Source organism: Magnolia sinica, chromosome 4, assembly GCF_029962835.1.
Source record: "Magnolia sinica isolate HGM2019 chromosome 4, MsV1, whole genome shotgun sequence".
NCBI classification, from domain to species: domain Eukaryota; kingdom Viridiplantae; phylum Streptophyta; class Magnoliopsida; order Magnoliales; family Magnoliaceae; genus Magnolia; species Magnolia sinica.
In genome coordinates, this window is record NC_080576.1 from 94,513,970 (window position 1) to 94,537,489 (window position 23,520).

General features: G+C 38.9%; 1 protein-coding gene across 2 annotated transcripts in view; it reads right to left on the reverse strand.

Annotated features, from left to right (window-relative positions):
* Positions 1 to 23,520, reverse strand: part of LOC131243406 (probable serine protease EDA2) — an 88,730-nt gene that overhangs the window by 2,856 nt on the left and 62,354 nt on the right. For both annotated transcript variants that reach the window (XM_058242753.1, XM_058242754.1), the window contains exons 8-11: positions 11,068 to 11,176; positions 10,842 to 10,938; positions 9,980 to 10,074; positions 6,013 to 6,087 (exon numbers count right to left, since the gene is read on the reverse strand). In XM_058242753.1, the coding sequence (XP_058098736.1) occupies positions 6,013 to 6,087; positions 9,980 to 10,074; positions 10,842 to 10,938; positions 11,068 to 11,176 (376 nt within the window). The remainder of the gene's footprint in view (positions 1 to 6,012; positions 6,088 to 9,979; positions 10,075 to 10,841; positions 10,939 to 11,067; positions 11,177 to 23,520) is intronic.

Here is a 23,520-nt window from a genome sequence, read left to right on the forward strand (position 1 = left end):
ACTGAGGAAGAAGGGAAAAAATGGGAACATAACTTAAGAAAAAGATTAAACCCTTTTTTTTTTACACACACCCCACATGGGCACTCGAACGCATGACCTCAGTGTTAAAACATACTCTTTCTACCACTGATCCATGGGAAGGAACCCAGAAAAAGATCTACCTTAATTGCTTGTGCTTCCCACCAGTAATCTGGCTTGCCAATGATGTGACATTTAAAGGAAAGGCTCTTGGTAGGATCTTATTTAATAGAACTGTTAGGTAATGAAGCTTTGCTCAACTTGTACTGCCATTTTCTAATGTATAATGTGATAATAGATTTAGTTTACCAATTACGCCATTAGGTTTCTTCTGCAGAGATGAAACTCGGCCTTTTATAACTGTTGCAACTATAGATGACTCTTTTTGACATGGGCACTTGATCCCATGACCTCAGTGTTGAAACGCAGTCTATCTAGAACCGAGCCATGGAATTGGACCTAACTATAGATGACTTGTGATGCAAGACCAATGCATAAACCAAATAACATGTGAAATCAAGTAGCATAATTAAGATAATTAACAAAAAAACACAAGCATTGCCATAATCATCACGAATCCCATAAAAACCAAAAGAACATCATGCATGATCCTAGCCTAAGTTACCAACATCATCACAAAAGATCATTAAATAAAACAAAACTAAGATCTAATGGATGTAGGGACATCCAATTAAGGATATAGTCTATTTCAAAGTAGAAGGCCTAATACGACCCAAGGTTAAAATTAGGGTTTGGGTAATTTGGGAAAGTAGGAAAGTTAGGGATTTTAGGTTTAAGGTTGGGGTTTTGGGAATGGAAGAAAGGAGTTTTTATATGATGATGATGAAAAGCCAAAAGGGGCAAGGTGTGGCCGTACGGCCAACCCGAAGGATTCACACGTGTGGCCATATGGTCACACGTGTGGCGTGGGATGGATGGGTTAGGTTGGTTAGGGTTTGGGATTGTGGATAGGTAAAGGAAGGTTGGGTTTATAAAAGGATGAATGCTTAGGATGGGAGAATCGAAGAATTCGAAGAAAATAACTTGGAGGAGAAGAGAGGAGATGGTACAGGTGCAGATGGAGACCTCGCACCTCCGTTGATGAAGATTAGCCTCACACCAATCTCCCTTCCGAATCGCATGGAAGTTTCTTCAAATCGAATGAAGATGGAAGAAGAAAGCAAGAGTTTTTCTCTCTTTTTTTTTAATCACAAAATCCAATGAGGGAAAGGATCACACACCCACCCTCTTTTTATAGCTTTAAGAAAGTTGAAAAATTACAATTAACACCTGTTTTGTAAATTTTGACGAAAATGGCCCTACTCTAACTAAAACACTCATAATGATGTCCAAACAAAACATAAATAAAACTAAATCCTATAATGCTAATAAAATCTAAGAAAACTAGTGTGGACGATCTATGATCAATGGCCCGATCATGTGATCCAACAGCCCAATCGTCACGTCCCTCCAATCCAATGGTCTGAATCACTCCATAAAGCAACCCATGTGCATCTTCCCAGTGTAGGGTCTTCCAGATACTCGCACATGCAGATAGGGTCTTCAGCACGATCACGAAAACTCGCCTAGCCACAGGGAAATCGGTGTGGCTCGCCTCCTCCTCTGATACGTACGCAAATGTGTACATGTAGTGATGTCCTCATCAACTTGCTTACTTCAAATCCAATTAGACAACAGGAGAGATTTGGTTTGCAATTACTGCAATAAGGGAGGCTGATTTAGTTCAATCCTTGTATCCTACTTGCGTACATTGGTCTGGCACTCTAGTTCACAATTAGATGCTGAAAGAAGCAACACAGATATCACCTAGAAAGGAAATCTAGTAAAATAAAATAAAATAAAGCATTGGAAGCCTGCTATCAGGATTCATAAAAATGAGATGGTGACAGGAACTCGTTGTACAAATGTCAAGGAGGCACACGTGAGATCCAGAACCATTCATCAAGTGTGGCTGATGGTGAACATGCCTTGCCCCAAAAATCAGACTAATCCACTCATCAAGTGGGCAAACTTGTATGACAAAAACAGATGGCTAGAGAAAATGATAGACGGTCACCATTCAACTTACACATGTTGGCCATTTAAGCAACAGGCCAAGCAATTTTTGGGCCATGGGATATTTACCATTAGGAGTGGCAATGAGCTCGACACCTAGCCCGACCTGGTAACCAAACTTGGGCCAAGGCTTGGGCCACTAAACCTGGCTAGAGGGCTGGTTCATGCTTAAAATATAGGCCTAGTATCCGAGTCGAGCTTGTCCAAGTCCAATGATGAATTGATGAATAGCCCGACCTAGCCCATTGCTCCGGTGTGTATGTTATATAGTACATAGGTATTAGTAATGTAGAATATAGAGTTGTGTATATGGTAATATGAAGAACATTGATACTCTGGTAGCATGTGATGGACGGTACATAGGCACTTATAAATTGTTCCAAATTGTCAGCCCTACTTTAGATGGCGAAGAATACATTGAGACACTCATTTAAGTCCATGCATATGATGGATAATTGGGTGGGGCACATGCTTGGTTGATGAATAATCTTATTTGACAAAGGTGCCCACCCCCCCAAAAAAAAAAAAAGCTTCGATACTAAAGAAGAGGGTGATGGTTCATAAACACGCACTCACCACTTGTGCACCAATTTACACACATTTCAAATATGTAACTTATCTTTAAATTATCAGGTCGGCCTTGGCCCAACCCTAAAATGACTTGGCCTTGTATTGGCCCTAGCTCAACCCTAGCTCGGCCCTCTAGGGCGAGGGAGAGGGCAAGGGCCTCTTTAGCCTGGCCCTCTAGGTCTAGGTTAGGACCGACCTCGTCCCTGCCCTAGCCCAGCCTATTACAACCCTATTCACCAGGGGCTCAACCTCATGAATGGCCCATATCTCATAAACACGTGCCTCGCTCACACATGCAATAAGGCCTCCTATCCATTTTCTTTATTTCTTTCTTTCTTTCTTTTTGTGTTGAAAAATAACACAACTTTTATTAAAAGAATGTCAATAGGTGACAAACTTACAACAACTTAGCCTCTTTTAGCTACTCCCTATTCGCTAGAGGCGAAAATACAAGAAACCCATTGTTTCACAAGAAATTTGGCCCTCTTAAAGATTTCCATGACTGACACATGGATATCCCGAAAGATCCTACTATTTCTCTCCCCCTACAAAGACCACAAGACAGATCACTACCAACACTAGCCTCCAAGCCAAGGTGTTCCAAATCGGTAACGGTGGCCGTAACGGCCACTACCGTTACCATTATGATATGGGCTGAAATGGCCGTTACGGCCCTTTTTTATTTTTTGAAAAAACTGTTACAAGACCGTTATGGGCCGTTATGGCCTATTTTTTCTGTAACGACCATTTCGACCCCGTAACGTGTAACGGTTATCACTGTTACCATCCCCCCCCCCCCAAAAAAAAAAAATGCTTGAAGAAGAGCATTGATGAATCCCGGCATAACCCAAGGTATGTTGAAAATTGCTAGGAATTTATTGCAAACTGACCAAGCCATCACCAGTGAATGAACAAGACAAGTGGTTCGCTGACTTCACGTCCCTCATGCACATAAAGCAATAGTTCGGAATCACCATTCCATGTTTATGCAAATTATCAATACAGAAACAATATCCTTATCGCCAATTCCCGATAATGTGGGGAAACATGGGGAAAATAGTAGAATTTTTCAGTGAAACTTCAAGAGATGCTAAAATAGACATCATTATTATTATTATTATGTTTTTTTAAACGACAATAATTTTATTGCACAAAGAACAAAGGTATAAAGAATATAACTAGAACAAGAAAAAGGAAAACAGAAGATGTTAAGACAACAAGAACTACAAAATTGCCCAGAAACTGCTCAACTGATCTACCACAATAACCTTAGCTACTTGCCATGAGAACAACCTCTGTTGAAGTTCTCTTCCGATTCCTGAAACATTGGTTGTTTTGCTCCAGCCACAGGATCCAAATCCCTACCGAGTGCCGACAAGCATAGGCACCAAATCTTCTTTCCTATTTTCCTATTACCCCCGCCATGCCAAGACCGGAACAATGAATCACTGGTACCTGGCATGACCAACTGAATGCCAAAACTGGAGAAGAAACCCTCCTAAACCTTGTTTGCAAACTGGCAATGTATAAACAAATGATCTGCCGATTCATCAACATGATAGCACACCATACCTCTATTGCACAAATTGTTGAGTGTGAGAACTTTATTAATTCCCACTAACCAAGCTGAAGTGGCCACCTTTGAGGGGGAACCATATCTCCAAAGATAAGTTGTATGACTAACCTCATTTACACTTGAGCCACCATTGATTCTTCAACAGAAAGATTTAATAGAGAAAATGTCGGATTTGCCTTCCAACCATCTCATCGCGTCACTTTGAGAACTCTAAGGGTTAACCTCCTTTAATGAATTCAACAGTCTCATATTTGCATATTTAAGAATCAAACAATAATGAAAAAGACACATATTTGCATATTTTGTAAGCAAACAATAAGTTCCCTATTAATGGGGCCTGAAAGCATGCATCTTTGACTCAATGAAACATTGGGGTAACATGGGGAAAATGTTGGATCCATCCATCCATCCATGCACATACATACATACAAACACACATGCATGATCCATCCATCCATGCATACATATACACGCATACAAACATGAATTTTATCATACAACCATGCGCCCATTAAATATATATAAAAAAAAAAATGAAATGATTTTTTTTTTTTTTAATAAATAGATTTTTGGTGATATCAATACATTGGCAATACTATCGAAATACCACCAATACACTGGCGATACAAGCAACACCTGGAATTGACATAGTCGAAAATATTGGCAATACAAGAGACACCTAGAATTTACACAGTAAAAAATATTAGCGATACATTGGCGATATTATTGAAATATCGCCGATACACTGTTGATACAAAAGACACCTGGAATTTATATAATTGAAAATATTGGCAATATATTGGTGATAAAAGAGACATCTGGAATTTACATAGTAAAAAATATTGCCGATCATTGGCAATATTAATACATTGCGATATTTAGCAATATATCACCAATACCTGGAATTTTTTATATTGCTAGTGTTATCGGTATCGTTGAGCTAGAGATATGGATAAGATCAGGGATATTTAGATACTATCGGGGATACTGCGAATAATGGGTCTAATTGAAGTTATGATCCTGATACTGCGAACAATAGATCTAATTGAAGTTATGGTCCTTGATAGCATGGTGTGTCGTTATGGCCGTTACTTAAAGGTAATAGTGGCAACCGTGATATGTTAGGAGGTCGTAATGGCTGTTATGGAAAGAATGACCTGTAACAGCTGGTATAACCCCTATAACAGCCCATTATGCCCCATAAAGGTTGTAATGGCACATTACCCATATATATATACATATATATACATATATATATATATATATATATATATATATATAAAATAAAAAAAAATAATAATAATAATAATAATAATAAAATAAAGGTTGTAACAACCCTGTAATAGTCCATTACAGGGCCTATATAGGTTTTTCGTATTTTTTAATTTTTTAAAAGAGAGATTGTAATGGCTATTACAGCCTGTATGGTAGAGGTAACAGTGGTGGCCATTACGACCACCGTTATCATTACATAATGCCTAGCTTGATAGAGCGGAATGGTAGAATAATTCACGTAGCCGACCTCAATTAGTTGGGATAAGGCTTAGATGATGACAACATCAAAAGCGTTTATTGCCAATAGTTCCAACATACAAGAGAATCAAGCACTCATGACTCAACTAATAAATAACAAGTTTGCTCAAACAATTCAAAACTGAAATACCAAGAAACATTATCATTTCAGACATTAAAAACAAAAAATAAATAAATCTGTGAAATAGATTATAGACATCTTTGCGATTTCTTGTCAAAGCAATTGTTTTCAAACTCACTCTCTGGGGATGATGTTTGCTTGGACGCATGCCGCCAGGGATCTTGGGAGCCATTTGTGAAAATTATCTTAGAACCTGCTCAAACATGTCGAAGACATCACAATATAACATAAATAGCTTGAGATTCAATGACCAAGAAGAGTGAATTTATACACAGTCATGATATATTTTGTATCAATTATAGCACTTGTTACTCCATTGCTACCTCTTAAATTATTAAAGATATCTTTTCATTGGGTAAAAACACAAACAATTTTTTCTTTTTCTTTTTCTTTTTTTTTTTTTTTTTTTAATGAAAGCTAAAGAGGGATGGGTTGGATGTCAAGAGGGCATTTTGGACATTTAGTTCCTCAAAAAGCACATTCCCAAAATAATGATCAGGTAAGGAATTATTTGGTAAAACCAAAATTAGCGATAACCCCCAAACCCCCCAACCCCCCCAAAGAAATAAATAAATAAAACTGATATACAACTATACAAGGAACAGAACAAATTTTACAGAAAATATCAATCTTTGATGCTTCATAAAAAGTCATAGGGAAATCAAACTAAATTGCCATACCCAAAACACAACCTAATAGATTTAAATCTCAAGAAAGCAATTTTCCAAAACTCGTATCTTGTTGGGTTATGTATTCATTAAAGGACAAGGTTTGAGCGAATGGCAAGTGTCGTGGGTGTGCTCCCCATAGACAATTCCCCTCTCCGGGATTACCCGATGCACGTGGTTTGTGGGTGATTGCGTACATCCGCAGGAAATAGTCTCACCTCAAAATGGGGTAGGGACACATTGACGTCATTTTAAGAAAAAAAAAGTATTCATTAAAGGACAACATCTTAGTTTGCAAAATGAGTTTTGTTTAATGAAATTCTAGATACCAAGTGACGGAAATAATGTCTACCAACTAAGGGAAAGGAGTAACCTAATTGATGATTTATTCACCCAAATAAAGGTTGCATCAATTATTTATATGCTTCGGTGTAGAAAAGAACCTCATATCATGAAACATAAGTATTATAAATGCATGCATTGATTATTCATCAAAACAGAAGTGTACAAGACATGGATTATCAACATTCATTGATTGGAAAAAAAAAAACCATTGGAGTCCTTACAAATAATATCCTAGAAGTCACTGACACGCTTACAAAAAAGGAAAGATGAGAAACACTATTGGGAACATAAATTAGATGTTGTAGTTCATCTATCATTCACAATATCTTCATCCCTCCAGCAAATCTCTTGACTTAGTTTCAGAGTTCTTGAATTTCTTTTTCTCATTACTAGATTATCCACTAATCTGGAGCACCATCTTAAGTATCAAACTCTCAGATTGGCCATCAATCCATAAAAATCATGTGAGGTTCTGATGCACACTAATACAGTAAAATGTGGACATAATATCAGGGGTTCACAAAATCCTTCACTGCTCAAGGGTAGGGCACTCGCACAGTGATTCAACACCATGCTGAATCAGCCTTCCTCTAGGATGATTTTAAATGGAAGAGAAAACTAGTGTAAAAGGAAACACCACTTATAACTCAAAAGGGATGTCATTGTGACTTTGTTGAGGTTGTGGATGTCATTTCAGGTATGGAATTGCCCAGAAAGAGATATTATACAATTATCAGCTAAGAGTTTGCACAAAATTCAGGTTTCAATTTGTAGAAGTGTAGACCATGTTTCAGTGATCCAAACTGTTGATATGATGGGCCTCACCCTAGATTGTCCATTCACTAGAAAACCCTCATATTGGAATATCCTAAATACAATATTTGGCAATTTTATGGTCGTATGTGAACTGTTGTTGCATTTTCTTAATTAACCGTCTATTTGTTGAGAAACTATTGAAGTGTTAGAAGTTTTACACTAGGACATTTTGTCCCCATTGGGGCCCATAATATTAACTGTTTAGACATTTACAAGTATTCATTCCCAAATGACTAGGCTCTCACATATTTAGAAACTCAAGATCCTTGAATGGCCTATGCTTTTTCTACCAGCTACATATTCTTGGGAAGTTTTACATACTCCTAGGTCTAGCTACAAGATTCTTTAGAACCTTCCAAAGAATTCCAATCTACCACAATCTTCAAGAATCTTCTAGATTCTTTCTCTTTTAGACTCTTCTAGGCTTTTACTAGACTTACTTTCTAGCCCCTTTGGAACCTGCAATATTTCTCCACAGTACTGCAATACTACTTCATGGGAATGGGATGTAATACAACTCCAACTCCATGAAAATTCTCCCCACCCAATTGGCCGATTGTGTTGACAACCTTGTTAACTCTGTGTTGAACTCCATAGTGTTGTTTGTTCTTCACCCTGTGTATGGGATGGTCTAGTTCCTCGTTCTCTGCCCCAAATTGGCTCTCTTCCTTTCAGGCCATTGGGTCCTTGATCACTTTGGGCTTTTGCCTCAGTCCCACTTTTACCTCTTCACCCTAGACCTGATTCTCTCACCTCTTGAACTGCAGCTCTCTAACTAGACATGATGAATTACGTTATGCCCTCAAACTCAGCAAGCAACGCCTTCTATCAACTCAAGTAGTCCCATGGTAGTTTAACTTTCCACAAGGAGCTTGTTGTCTTTTTCCCTCCACATCAGCCTATGCTAAGAAGAATGTAAGTGTATTATCAGTGCCTTTTCTCCTTCCCTCAACCCATGCCAACAAGACTGGAGGTGCTGTGTAGGTATCTTTTTGCTTGACTTATGTCAAAGCCAATGTTATTGAAAGTGCAATGTTGGAGTCTCTCCTTCACTCCATCCATACGTAACAAGAACGAAGGTGCAGCTTTAGCATCTTTCTCCTTCCCTCAATCCACACAAACAAACAAAAGATGCAAAAAAATTCATCCTTCTCCTTCCACATGATCCACACCACGAGATAGGAGATCTATCATCATTTTCTCTTTTCCTCCATGTGATCCATGCCAATAAGACCAATGGTGCAACATTGGTCTCCATCTTCTTCCTGCAATCTAACAATACCAAAGGTGCAAGCACATGTCTCTTTCAATACATGCCAAAAAGGAAGGTTCAACATTAATATCTCTCATCTTCCCTTCAATCCACACCAACCACACCAACCTGAACAAAGATTCTTCTAGTTGGTGTCTTTGACATTTCCCTTGGCCCATGCCAATAAAACTAAAGGTGCCACCATAGATTCCTAACATGAAAGTCCAGCTCCACCATGGTGCACTCTAACAGCCTTACATAATGGTAATGGTGGCATCCATTACGCATTGTGGGGTCGTAACGGCTGTAACGGCCTTTACGGAAGAATTGACCCATAACAGGTCGTTATGGGGCCAATACATTTTTTTTTTCTCAAAAACGGAAAGAGAGAGAAAGAGAGAGAGGCTGTAACAGCCATTACGGCCCGTATCGTAATGGTAATAGCGGTGGTCGTTACAACTGCCGTTACCGTTACAGAAAAACTTGGTTGTCCCCATGCACATGTCCAGCAAACATATTAAACACATTCCTGGTTCCAGCTCATTTGTGAAATCCTCACGTGGCATCTTTGTGTTTTGGTACCACCTATCATGATTCCCAAAATATTTTGCCTCTTGCCCATGTGTACTTGTGTAACACCCATTCTAAGCAGCCTCAACACAGCCTTTCTCTAGATAAAGCTAGATATTAAAGAAGCACTGATTGGAACTCTCCAAGTAAAAGAAAAGGAATAAAAGAATCGAAGTATCAGAACTGCTGATGAAACAAAGAACTGCATAAGCTCACTATAATCTACTATTCAAAGGGAGAGTCATTTGACACATACCTTCTCTCAGTGTTTTTTTTTAAAAACAAAAGTCTTCAGAAGAAGAAAGCATGACAAACTTGCAAAGAAGATGAGAAGGTAGAGACAAGATAAAGGATAACATGATAGAATGCAATTTATGAAGAATAGAAACATCTGGTCTCAAAGAAGGGGGGAAAAAGTGAATTAAAGTACATACCAGCAATTTTTGTGCCTCCATAATATATGTTTGTCGCATCCACATCCGGATAAATGCCTTTTCCAAATATGTTTTCACATAGGTCTAAATGGTACCTGTAACATTAGAATGACAGGCATCGCAGGTGTTATCTTCTCTTTACAAAGGGTAAGAGGCAACATAAAAAGCACTCGACTATTGGTTCATGAGAAACTATCCATTATGCCTCTAGACTTTCATGTTCCATTATTGCCAGCTTATCTAACATTCAACATGCAAGTTAACTGGAAATATGGTGAAAATATAATAAATAAAGGCATATTTTTTTCCAATCTTCAATGTCTGGGCAGATTCTTTGGAGAACTCTTCTTCATTCAATCCCAAGAAACGTTTTCAAGGAAGGAAATAGAATGATTTTTAGTAATGACATCATGACTCATGAATTGTTTCTAAGCATTTATTTAGGCAGGTAAATGCGTTCAAAGTTGCCTTCCTAAAGAAGAGTTATCTAGATCTCTCTTTGTACTGGGAAAGCTCTAACATGTAACTACTCCCCTATTCTCCATGAATAAAAGTCCTCTAATCATCTACCTATTTCTAGAATCTTTTCCCTCTCTTTATATGATTGATCCTGTTTGGGTAACATATAAATCTTCCATCATAGATGTGAAACAAGGTCTCATTAGCAATCTAGTTTTATTATGATAATTTCATGAAACCCTCAAAGTCAAATAGGTTTCAGGGCAAGGTCATTCAAATTTTATTTAGTGAATGTGGAGTTTAAATTACAATGTGCTCACATTAATTCCACTTCCATTGGTAAGGTTCTAATTACTACCCTAACAGCAGAAAGGATCCAAAGTATCATGAGCAGGAAACATACTTTGCATCAATCTTTGAAGAACGAACACTATCATTTGCAGGTGCCACCTGGAAATAAGCAACCTCAGTACAAACTTGGAACCACCATAAACGATCGCCTGAAACAGATTATGAATAATACTGAAGTAATAGTCAAGTAACCTGCAACACCACACAACTTTCCCTAGTCCATTGACAAAGGCCTACTAGATAAGTAAAAATCAGAGGCAATCCAATCAAATACATACCACTATTTTCACCAAGATCAGTCTTCTTTAGATGTTCCGGATCATAGCTATCAAGGCTTGCACCATAACTTCCAAGATAATAATCTTTAACATAACTGGCATATGTGTCCTGCATAAACAGTGGCAAATCAACATAAGCAAGAATATAGCTCTTGATTACCCAATTTTTGGTTGTTCACATGAAAGATTCAGAACCAAAAATAAAAATAAAAAAATAAAAAAATAAAACATGAGGCTTTTAATAAGAATCAGAACAAAATGACACAAAGGTAGTCTTCTCATGTGTACTGTCTATCTTCTTTTTCTTTTTCCTTTTTCGGAAAGACTAAAATTGGTAGATTATCTAAAGATGATTTTTCTTGTGCATAGCAAATAATTTAGGAAACTACAACCAGTGGTAGTGTGCCCACCAGTCTCCAGCCTGGGTAGAGGAGAGTTGATGTCAGGGAAGCAGCTGGTCTTCATATGTTTGCCAGGCAAATGTGAGAGTTCCTTTATCAAGTCTTGAAAACAGAGCCAACACCAATAGATAGGAAAAGGCTCCAATGATGATGACAAGAGTAAACAGCAGGCACACACGTGCCCAACCAAGTAGATATCAGGCATTTAAAGAGAAGACTCTCCATAACCCTTCTTTAACAATCAAATTGGCCAATTCATTAGCGTCTCCCCGTACAAGATTAAAACAAATGCTCGAGGAACAAGATACATCATGTACCTTGTTAACCAAAAAATCACAACCTCCATGATTTTGAGGTAATCTTTTGACATTTAGAGAGTTCCCTCCGATGATGATTACGCTAGAGAATGACACCATACACAATTAGGGGTGTACATCGAGTTGAACCGAGTCGAGCTGGCCTCAACTCGACTCGGCTCGGCCACTAGCTGACCTCAGCTCGAACTCGGCTCGGCTCGGTCCTTGAGTCTGACTGGCCAGCTCGGCTCAGTTCGATCAGCAGCTCAGGCCAGTTCGAGCCGAATTCGCCATTGCAGCATTTCCACAAACACCTAGACTGCACCTTCGAAATCCCACTTAATGCAAAAACAGAAGCAATGGTTTTACAGGTATTTTATCAAACACCTTCTAAGCAACACAAAAACCAAGAAAAAAAAAAGGGTATCTGTTTCATGTACATACCTTCCTTGCCACCAACCACACTTCGTTGAGTCATTTCATCAAACACTTGGTGAGCAACATCAATAGCAAAGTAATCGAGTCACCGAACTGGTTCGATTCAAGTTCAATTCGAGCTGGATTCGATCGGAGTCGAGCTCAAAAAATCAGCTCGACTCGGCTCGAACCCAACTTCGAACTGAATCGAATCGAGCTTTTTCGAGTCGAGTCAAGCGAGCTAACCGAGCTAGCTCGGTTCGTGTACACCTCTATACACAATCACGTCTTTGAGGACCCTCATTTCTACCTCATAAGTCCACCATCCTAGATGGACCTAGTAATCTCATCATAATCTTGCCATTGTCATCCCTAAGAAACCTTCCATAGTTCCTAAAGGGTTTCCCAATGAAGTTCCCACAAATATTGAGTTCTCACTTTACACACACTAGGGAGGTGGACAGTTACCTTAGACTTTGAAGCCTTCATCCACCTTTGTGAACGAGCACATTTACAGATCGGAGGCGGTCCATTTTTGGCCTGAGGATCTATTATTTAGAAAACATTTACTTCCATACACTGTCCGGAGTATCCCCGATATTAACTGTATCTCAAACTTGGCGAAACCAATAAATTGGTAACGATACCGATAACACCGGTAGTCTCAGAAATTTCAAGTATCAGCAATGTATCACTAAGTAATGCCAAGGTATCGATATCACCAATGTATTTCCAATATTTTCAACTGTGCAGATTCCAGGTGTCACTTGTATCACCAAGGTGTCGATATCGCTAATATTTTCAACCGTGTAAATTCTAGGTCTCTCGTATCCCTAATGTATCGGCGATGTTTTGATAATATCGCCATTGTATCCATATCGCCAAAAATATGTTTATTAAAAAAATCCATTTCGAATTTTTTTTTATGGGCGCCTAGTTGTACACAATGTTCAAATTGTCAACGGTAATATCGATCATATTGTGATATTATTGTTATCACAGCATGCGCAAAATCAAGACCATAGTCTTTCATTTCCTTTCCAATTGTCGACGATTTCTCGGCGAAATATCTTGTTGCCAATATTCTTAAATATTAATGGATGTTCGGATGGAAAGTTGGATGGTTGGATGGATAGATGGGATGGATGGGATGGTTGGACTGGTTAAATGGAAACTTATTACGTATGCATTCTTTTTACAATTTTTTAATTCTTAAATATCCAAATGTGTATTTTAGCATCTCCTAAAGTTTCATTGAAAAATCCTACTGGTTTTTCCATGTTTCCCCACATTTCTAGTTATCGGTGATATAATTGGCAATATCGATATTGCTTTCCGTGTCCCCAAGCAGCGAAACTTGTAGCAATACCAATACTTTGAACACTGCTTCCATTATCATTTGGGGCATATGGAAAATTAAAAAAAATAATAATAATAATAATAATAATAATAATAAGAGGAGGAGAAGAAGAAAAGGAACACATGAACTTCCAAAAGCAAAGCCTCCATTGAGATCATCAAGAGAAATATAGTAGCCCCTCTAGTGGATTGGGAATTAATGAAACTGGAATTCCACAATTTACTCGAGAAGCAAGATTCTTAGAGATTGTAGAAGCTTAGTTCGTGCTGGGGAGTTGGTTCCTCTCAGTTGTTTTATGTATTGGGTGGGGCTTTCTATGCCTCTCCATGTTTTTGAGCTCTCTTCGGTATTGTCTTTGTAATGGTTTGTCCCGCAGTTTAAGAGGGACTGAAAAGAGGATCACTTGCATTGCAGGTTCCTTCCTAGGGGTTTGTTTTGGCCAGTGCTTTCCCGTTTAATAGAACTGTTTTTAATTCTCAAAAAAAAAAAAAAAAAAAAAAAGGGACCAAATGTCAATTTGAGAGTCCGACATATTTGAACTTTTTTATTCTTAGAGTCCAACTATAAGGTGCTGATATGAATAGCTTCCATAATCTTCTCAAAAGCTGCACCATGTCCTCAAAAATTCAATAGTTTCTTCATTCGTACATCACATTGGCTAGCATTTCTTGGCACACCAAAGTCACTCCAAAGAGATTGAAGAAATAGTTCCAAATTTCCATACCAACTCCCATTGCAAAATAAGCAATAGAAAGCATCCTGTTCTAATTATAGAATAAGTCAACTTTTAGCTTCACAATTCCTTGTTTATTCTGCATTATTTTATAAGAAGCCAAGATGAAACATTACTTGTAAACTTTAGCATCAAATTCTTGTGTATTACTTTTAGTGTCATTCTTGTTTATTTTTTAATATTTTCTTCCGCTTAACATTAGCACATGCAGCACTACTTTGGGTTTCCTCCCAAGGAATATTACTATATGGCAACACGCACAATCATTATCATCATAGACTCGTCCCAGCTATTTAGGATCATCTTTAAAAATCCATTTTCCCCATTAATATGATGACATCCAATATTTATGTTTCTTTTACCACACCCATCTCATCTATTTAAAGAAAGCATGATATTAAGATTTTGGTTTTCAGCCCATTCCTGTAAAGGTTATAAGTATGTTGACCGAAAAATAAATAAGATTTTTATATAGGCCGAGCCACATCAATTGGGCCCAATGGGCCCAAGATCCATGGGCCATGCCCAGATCCATTAGGCCCAAACGCAAGCCCACAGTTGACCCATTACCTATTAGGCACAACCATGTACAACAGGAGGCCCAGGCCTCCAATTAGGCAGCATAATCCAATCAACTGCTTCAGGTTGGTATCAAAGCAGGTTCTAACAGCTGGATTGCAGTTCAAGACCAACAACGGTGAGTTGGTCATCTTTTTTTCTCGATTCGATCCCTAGTTTCTATTACTTTTGCCCTGAATCTGCATTCAGATCACATTATTCTACTTCTTGATTCTTGAATCATAAAATCAGCATATTTTTCTTTACTTTCCGCATTGCGTCTGTTTCTTCTATCCCCTTCACTTTTTCTTTCTTTCTTTTACAAAGCCCGAACATCAAACTGACAAAGCGAGACTGCCAAAATTTTAGTAGACATCTACCCTCCTAAACCAGTCTTAATCCTCTACTAATTCAGCCCCAATCAAACTGTCTATTTTTGCCCCAGTCGAACCTCAGATGCAAGCCACTGAACTCCTAATTTCATCACCCCTATAGGCTATAACCCATAAATCCAGTCTCTATTCTAGCCCATTAACAGAACAGATTTCCAGCCCATTAACAGTCCAAATCCAGCCCTTGTTCCAGCCCATTAAAAGCACAAAAACCCAGCCTATTATCAGCCCAAATCCAGCCCCTATTCCAACCCATTAAAAGCCAGAATTCCAGCCCATTAATAGTCCAAATCCAGCCCCTGTTCTAGCACATTAAAAGCACAGAAACCCAGCCCATTAGCAGTCCAAATCCAGCCCATTAAATGCATAGAAACTTGGCCCATTATCAGTCCAAATCCAGCCCATTAAAAGCCCATAAACTGCCCTATATACTGTGCAGTAATAGCTGATAATTAGCCTGGATATTCTGTCCAGTACTTTGTTGATGTTGCTCTCCTGATATGATGTCTACCCATATCAGTCACATCCATTGAGGAAGGTTTACCAATCAACAGCAAAACTATTGCATCACCGAGTTATTCGTAAGGGGTAGCAAGTTTGGAAGCCACTATTGACCAACTACGAGGGCCACAACTTGACCCCACCGGAGATCCTACTGAGAGAACCCACGACAACTCTGTAGAAACGCCTAGAAAAACAATCACAAAGAAAGTACAAGTTGAAGTTCTTACTTCACGAATCGTCTTGATGGAAAGGTTTTTGTCAACTAGATTGCAACGATTGAAGATTATTTTGTATGATACAACATGGACGATGCTCAGAGAGTGGCCTTTGTCAAGGTCAAGCTGAAGGGCCCAACAAGAATCTAATAGTGAAGCATTGATGATAAAAATCTCATTATGGGTGGCCCTGATATCACTAGGTGGGCTGACATAAGAAAGAAGCTGAAAACTAAGTATTTGCCTTCAAACAACATGCATACCCTTCTTTAAGAGCTCCTCACATTGAAATAGGAAACTTTATCAGCGGATAATTATATGATAAATTCAATGAACTTAGTATCCATTGTAATAAGCTTGCAGAGACCGATTGCATTACTAACCACTATCGAGCAGGTCACGTCCTAATCCTAATCTTTCTTTTTAATGAGATCCATGGTATGTTAATTGTTACCGTTGTGGTCAAAGAGAACATTTTTCTAATGAAAGTCTGCAAGCCAAGAACCTCCATTATTGCAGCAATGAGGGCCCATACTACCAGGATGGCCCTGATTATTATGATGAGTACATCGAGATGGAACAACCCTATGTAGAGCCTGCATCACAGCTAGATGACCCTTCTGCTAAGACCGCAGTAAAACTCGAGGTTGAAGGTCCCACTATTATCAAACGACATCTCCTTACCACCACTGAAGAGGAAATGGAGCTGGTGAAGGACCACTATTTTCCATACGCGAGTAAAGCACCAGGGTAGGTTATATAACATTATTGTAGATGGCAGTTATACGATGAACTCGTCTCACAAGAGATGATCAACAAGCTTAAATTACCAACTAAAAAGTATCCAAACATACATGGGTGTGTGGGTCGATGATACCGCCATTCCCGGGACTCGAAAATGTCTGTTGTCTTTTAAAATCGGAGTCTTTGAGGACAACATTTGGTGTGAAATTTCTTTTCCTAGTAATCATAAAAACCTTTAGCAAGATGTTGGATAAAGGCGAAGTGGCGTGGTTGTTCAAGGGGTTTAATGTAGCTAACAATGTGTGTTGTAACGGTAACAACTCCCCACCGTTACATGTAACAGGGAGCACGACAGCCATTTTTTGTTCCTTTTAACAATGAAATAAATATATTGAAAAGATGTCAAAGCCTAAAGAATTACAAAGAAAGAAAATGAGAAAACAAATAACATATTTGACTATATATCAGGGAAATGGGCAATAGCTATAAAATTTGATGTTACCGCCCATTCCATTACATTCAGTTTTGCCATACTAAAGACCTCTAAAATTCACCCCTTCTGATTCTTGAAACAGTGATTGTTCTTTTCTAACCAAAGAACCCATATCCAGGCTACTAAACAAAGCTGTTAAAATCTCTTCCCAATTTTTCCTACGCCTCCACAATGTCAGGCCAAGAAAAAAGGTCAATTGATCTCGATGAAACCCATGCATTAGTGGGATGAGTGCACCCCTGTAATAGTTTTAAAAATCCGCCAAAAATTCATGGAAAAACACAGGAAAATAAAAAAACATCTAGAGGATTCCTATATATTTTTGTATGATTTTCAACTTTTTTATGATGGTATAATAGTCCACTCTTTGGCAAGAAATTTGACCTGTTTGATGATTTTATTAACTTGGCAGGATCAGATTGATCCCAAACTGGCCCACAATTCATGTAAGTTGTTACATTCATCCCACTAATGCACATCCCTAAGCATTTTACACAAGGTATCCCGTATCGGTATCGGTTGGTGTAATGGTGCCCTCCAATACCGATATAGATGTGGGGGTGTAACGGCGATACGAGGGCGTAACGGCCCGTAACGGTTCAATTTTTTTTTTTTTACCAAAAAAATATGAAAAAATATGGATTAAATCCGGAATATTCTAAGCATTCCAAATATGCAATCATTTATAAATTGGAACATGTTTATGGTGGTGTAACCGTCCACTCTTGGGTGAGAAGTTGTATCAGACTGTCTAATGAATTTATGAACCAGATAACTTGAATTTGACTACAAAATTCATGTATTTAATTTTATAAATATCTAATTTATATACTTAACAATTTGATATCATTTCTCCCAATAGTTCTTTAAAAAAATGAAATTAAATTCAGGTAGATGGCGTTGCCAACCTGGGGCTGACTTGGAGGACCAATCCATGCCCCAAATCAGCCTCAAATTCATGCAATTTATTGGCATTATCCCATTTATGAATTGGTGAACATTTATTGGATTGAATCATTAAAAAAAAAAAAAATTCAAAAGGCACTATTTTAAAAAATAAGCGTCCACAAATTAACAATTAAAATTATTCAAACAATTTGATTTTGGCATTGTGAGTTAGCAATTACAGTCCATAATTTAATTGATAAATTTTAAGTTAATACCTGTCTCGTGTACAATTTTTTAAGGGCCCGAATTAGGCGAGACCCGAATTGTGAAGTGTAGCACACAAGTGTCAAAGTTTTTTGGGCCCCACCCGTGATGAATGTGTTATATCCATACCATCCATCCATTTTGCCAAATAATTCTAGGGCATGAGCCCAAAAATGAGGCAGATCCAAAGCTCAAGTGGACTGCACCATAAGAAACAACAATAATTAAATGTCCACCATTAAAAATTTAATGGGGGCTACAAAAGTTTTAAATCAAGCTGACATGTGTGTTTCCCTTTCATCCACGTCAATGTGACCCAATTAACAGGTTAGATGAAAAATAAACATTACAGTGGACTCTAAGAAATTTTTAATGGTGAGCATTCTATAACCACTGTTTCCTATAGTGTGGTCCACCTGAGATTTGGATCTTACTAATTTTTTCGATCATGACCCAAAATGATATGGCAAAATGGATGGACGGCATGGATAAAATATATACATTAAGGTGGGGCCACACGGCACGTGTACAAAACGTGTTGCCTAACTCCAGAGAGTTCGTCTGGTGTACCTATGTGTATTGACGTCAGTAAGTCCTGTGGGTCTGATCATGAGGTATGTGTTATATCTAAACCATCCATTCATTTGACGAGATCGTCTTAAGGCTTGACACGAAAAATAATACAGATCTAATTATCAAGTGGACCACACTGCAAAAAGCAGTGGGGGATTGAACGTCTACCATTAAAACCCTTCTTGGGATCACAAAACTTTTGGTTCAATATGAAATTTGTTTTCCCTCTTCATTCAGGTCTTTTTGACCTTATGAACAGATTGGATGGAAAATAAATGTTATGGTGGGCCAACAAATTGTTTAACGGTGAAAATCATTATCTCCGCTACTATTTTTGGTGTGGTCCAGACGATCTTTGGATACGATTCATTTTTTGGGTAATGCTCTAAAATGATATTTAAAAATAGATGAACGGTGTAGATATAATAAATACATCACTGTGGAGCCCATGTAACTTTGATCTCCTTTGAACCGTTCGTACAACTCGGAGCTCGAGGAGTGTCAGCGCTCGTCTTAGCATGACACGTACCTACAACAGCTATACTGGTGTGTGGTACACCAGTCAATTCGCTTCCGATTTCAAAAGAAAAGGACGGGAGAGAGAGGGAAACCAAAAAGAAAAAAGAGGGAAAGAAGAGGGGGAGAGAGAGAGAGAGAGAGAGAGAGAGAGAGAAGAAGAAGAAGGAGGAGGAGGAGGAGGCCCAGGCCGCAGCCGCAGCAAGGCGAGAAGAAGAAGAAGAAAAAGAAGAAGAAGAACAGAGAAAAAAAGGTTTTTTCCTATTTTTTTCCCTATTTTTTAGGCCCATAACAGCCGTTACGGGACCGTAACGACCGTTATGGCCCGTAACGGGCGTAACGGCCCCGTAATACCCATCACGGTCACAGAATCGGGGGGTGCCCATTTCGACCTCATATCGTGTAACGGTGTCGGCCGTTACCGTTATGTATCGGCTGATACGGCCGTATCATAACAGATACGGGACACCTTGATTTTACATCATTTCCCCCCAAGAAATTTTAAGAAATATTTTAAATTAAATTCGGATGAATATTGTCGCTGATTTAAGGAGCAACTCGAATGCCTCCAAATAGTCACGAAATTCATGTAATTATTGTATTCATCCCACTAATGCATATCCCTAAGCATTTGTCATCACTTCCCCCAAATAATTATAAGAAAATTTTAAAATTAAATTCGGATGAATAGTGTCTTTGATTTGGGGGGCTACTCAAACGCCTCAAATTGGCCCCAAATTCAGGTAAGCTATCGCGCCCATCTCACTGATACATATCCCTAACCATTTGACATCATTTCCTCTAATTAATTTTAAGAAAAAATTGAAGTTAAATTTGAATGAATATTTTCTCTGATTTGGGGCCGATTTTGGGGACCACTTGATGCCCCAATCGGCCTTAAATTCATGCAATCTATTGGCACTCATCTCACTAATGTAATTGGCAAAAAATAATGCATTTTTCCTCATCCAACTATTAGATCAGTGGATATTTATTGGATAGTGAAGAATGAAAAAAATTCAATGGTCCTATTTGAAATAACAAGTGTTTGCAAAACAATGGTTAGATATGTGGGCCATTGGCTCACATGATATTAAATTAATTGCTTGTTGAGAGCCCACTACGATAGCTTGTTATTGGGCCCTCAAGTGTTGCCCTTTGTTGCATTCTTGCATAGGCCGCCTAGTACGCCCCTCGTAATAAAAAAATAAAAGCAAAAAATTAGTGGTTAGGATCGTTCAAACAATTTGATTTTGGGATTGTGAGGCAACAACTATCCAATAATTTAATTGGTTAATTGTGAGTTAATATATGCCACTATACAATTTTTTGAGTGCAAATATATCAAGGGCCATATGCCTGTAGAGTATCATATAAGGACAAAAAAAAAGGTCTCAAGTCAAGCCATTTGGACCACAAGGTATGATCCACCCAACAGATAACTTCCAACCGGCATGTGAAATCCAACCTTTCCAATAGATTGGCCCCAAAATGAAGGCCACCTAGTGCAAAAATCATCCACATCTAGTCATTACGTGGGCCGCACCGCAAACAAGAATTCTTAGCCATTGATAAATAGCAAAATACAAGTGTGGACTACTCGATGGGTGGATATATTTGAGTTTTGCCAAGAGTGATTCTCGTGATGGGGCCAACCTACTGGATGGATTGGATGTCCCACATGCATACAAGGTTGGAAGTCATCTGCCGATGGACTGTAACTTATAGTCCAACAAATTGGACAAACAACTTTTTTAAAAACATGGTTCTAAAGAAGCCACGTATGTGATTGCTTTTTAAAAGGCAAAGAAAGAGAGAGCCACACACTTGCAAAGGTCCCAAAGAAGAAGAAGAAGGAGAGAGAGAGAGAGAGAGAGAGAGAGAGAGAGAGGCTTACAAAGGGTCCAAAGAAGAAGAGATGGAGAGAGAAAGAGAGGTACTTGTAGAGAAGGAACAAGAAGAAGAAGAAGGTAAGTTTTATTTTTCAATTTCTTTTACTTTTTTTTTTTTTGAAAATCAGTTGTGGTGTCGTTACATCGTAACAAACCGTTACGATGCACCGCAAAGGTCCGTATGCCTTCATAACGGAATGTTACAATGCATTTTTCAAGGTGGCCTGTCACACACCCACATCGCATAACTGGTCACACCATTACCGTTACGTAGTGCCCACATTACATAACCATTTTAGAATACCTTGGTGGCTAAGGTCAAGATGCTTATCGCCCATCTTTAGTTTGTGCACGATACTATCTCATTTTGCGATACAGAGAGAGGGATGTCGACAATTGAGAAAGATTGTAAGGTGCTTTGAAGTGAAATCAGGACTATAGGTACATATTCACGAGAGAGATGCTTGGTGTGCATCTTTGGAGTAAGTGTTTGGGTGTAGGGCCGATGCCCACCTGTCAATGTACTTAGGACCTCCGTTGTGCATCAGCAAGCTAGCCAAGCATCTCTAGGATAAAGTGGTCGAAAGGTTTTGAGAGGAAGTTGTCTAGTTGGAAGGGTCATTTTGTCTCGTTGGGCGGGCGGCTAACTCTTATTAAAGCAGCTCTATCCAACCTACCTCTCTACTACACGCCCCTCTTCCGCTATCCAAAATTTGTGTTGGACAGGTTGAAAAGATTGAGAAGAAATTGTGTGGAGGGGAACCGAAGACACTCACAAGTTCCATCCACTTAAGTGGGAAGAGGTTTGCAAGCTTATTGATGGAGGCGCAAGTTTGTGGGACTTGGAAACTATGAACAAGGCCCTCTTAGGAAAATGGGTGTAGCAGTTCAGAATGGAAGGGGGTAACCTTTGGAGAGAGGCCATTGCGTTCAAGTATGGGGTCCATAAAGGATGATGGTGGGTGAACCATTCCTCTCTTTATAGGGCTTCTCATGTTCGGAACTGGATGTCAAGGGCGGCATCCCTGGTTGAAAAGCGGGTATTCTTTTCCCTTACTGACGGCCGATAGATCTGGTCTTGGGAAGACAGGTGGGTGGGAAAGAGACTCTTAGGGTTTTCGTTGCTAGCTCGGCTTTCTACGGTTAAGGGCATTGAGGTTGCTTGATGTTTCTTAGTGATTGGAAATAGCATGGTTTAGTCTCCTCCTTGCCACAGGGACTTGTCAGATGAGGAGCTTGCAGAGTTTGTTAGACTCTTGGACCCGCTCCAGAGTTTTCATTCTACAGTGCAGTCGGGTGATTTGATGGTGTGGAGTAGAGAAAAATCAGGAAGTTTTACGGTTCCTTCGCTCTGGAAGATGCTCAACCATCCTCCAGTGAGCGGGTCGGACTTCTCTGGCAGAGATCAATGGTGCTCCTCAATGCATGCTTATGCTTGAAAGATGTGGAAACAGTAGATCATCTCTTCATCCATTCTGAGTTCACAGCTGAAGTGTGGGCTGGCATCCTCGAGGTATTTTTGACTCTGTGGATTATCCCAAGGTCGATTGTGGGCCTCGTTTGGGCCTAGCATGGGGCAGGGTCAGCAAGGATGGGACCCTTGTGTGGAGTTAGCGACAAGGGGGGAGAGGAACAGCCGGTGTTACCGGAGCCAAAGTGGATCAATTATGGATGTTGTAAGGGTTAAGAGATACGTTAGGGATTGGGCCTCCGTGGCCAATCCCGAGGATGTTTGTTCCCTTTTTCCTTTACTTTGTTTGTAGTTTTCTCCCTGATTGTGTGCTCCTCGATTTGGGGTTTTTTTTTTAATAAAAGTTGTGTTACCTTTCAAAAATAGAAACCAAAATAAAATATTATTTCTTGTACATGACCTGACTTGGTGATCCTCATTTGCAAACTATGCCGACATCCTTGTTGTGATCATTCTTGTTAATTTTACCTATAAGTTTTCTATTAAAAACTTTTTAGATACTCTTATTTGTGTGTTTTTGTGTGTGTGTGTGTGTGTGTGTGTGTCATCCTATCTTGGTGATTGGCAAAACAGGATTCATAAAGCCAACAACAAATACTATAGGCAAGGCAATGATGATGATGATGACGACAACTACAATGATGATGATGACAATGATGATAATGATGATGAAGGTTTACACTTTCTCATAGTTTCAATGTCAAGGAGAATGCTAAATCTAATGAAGTGGAACAAC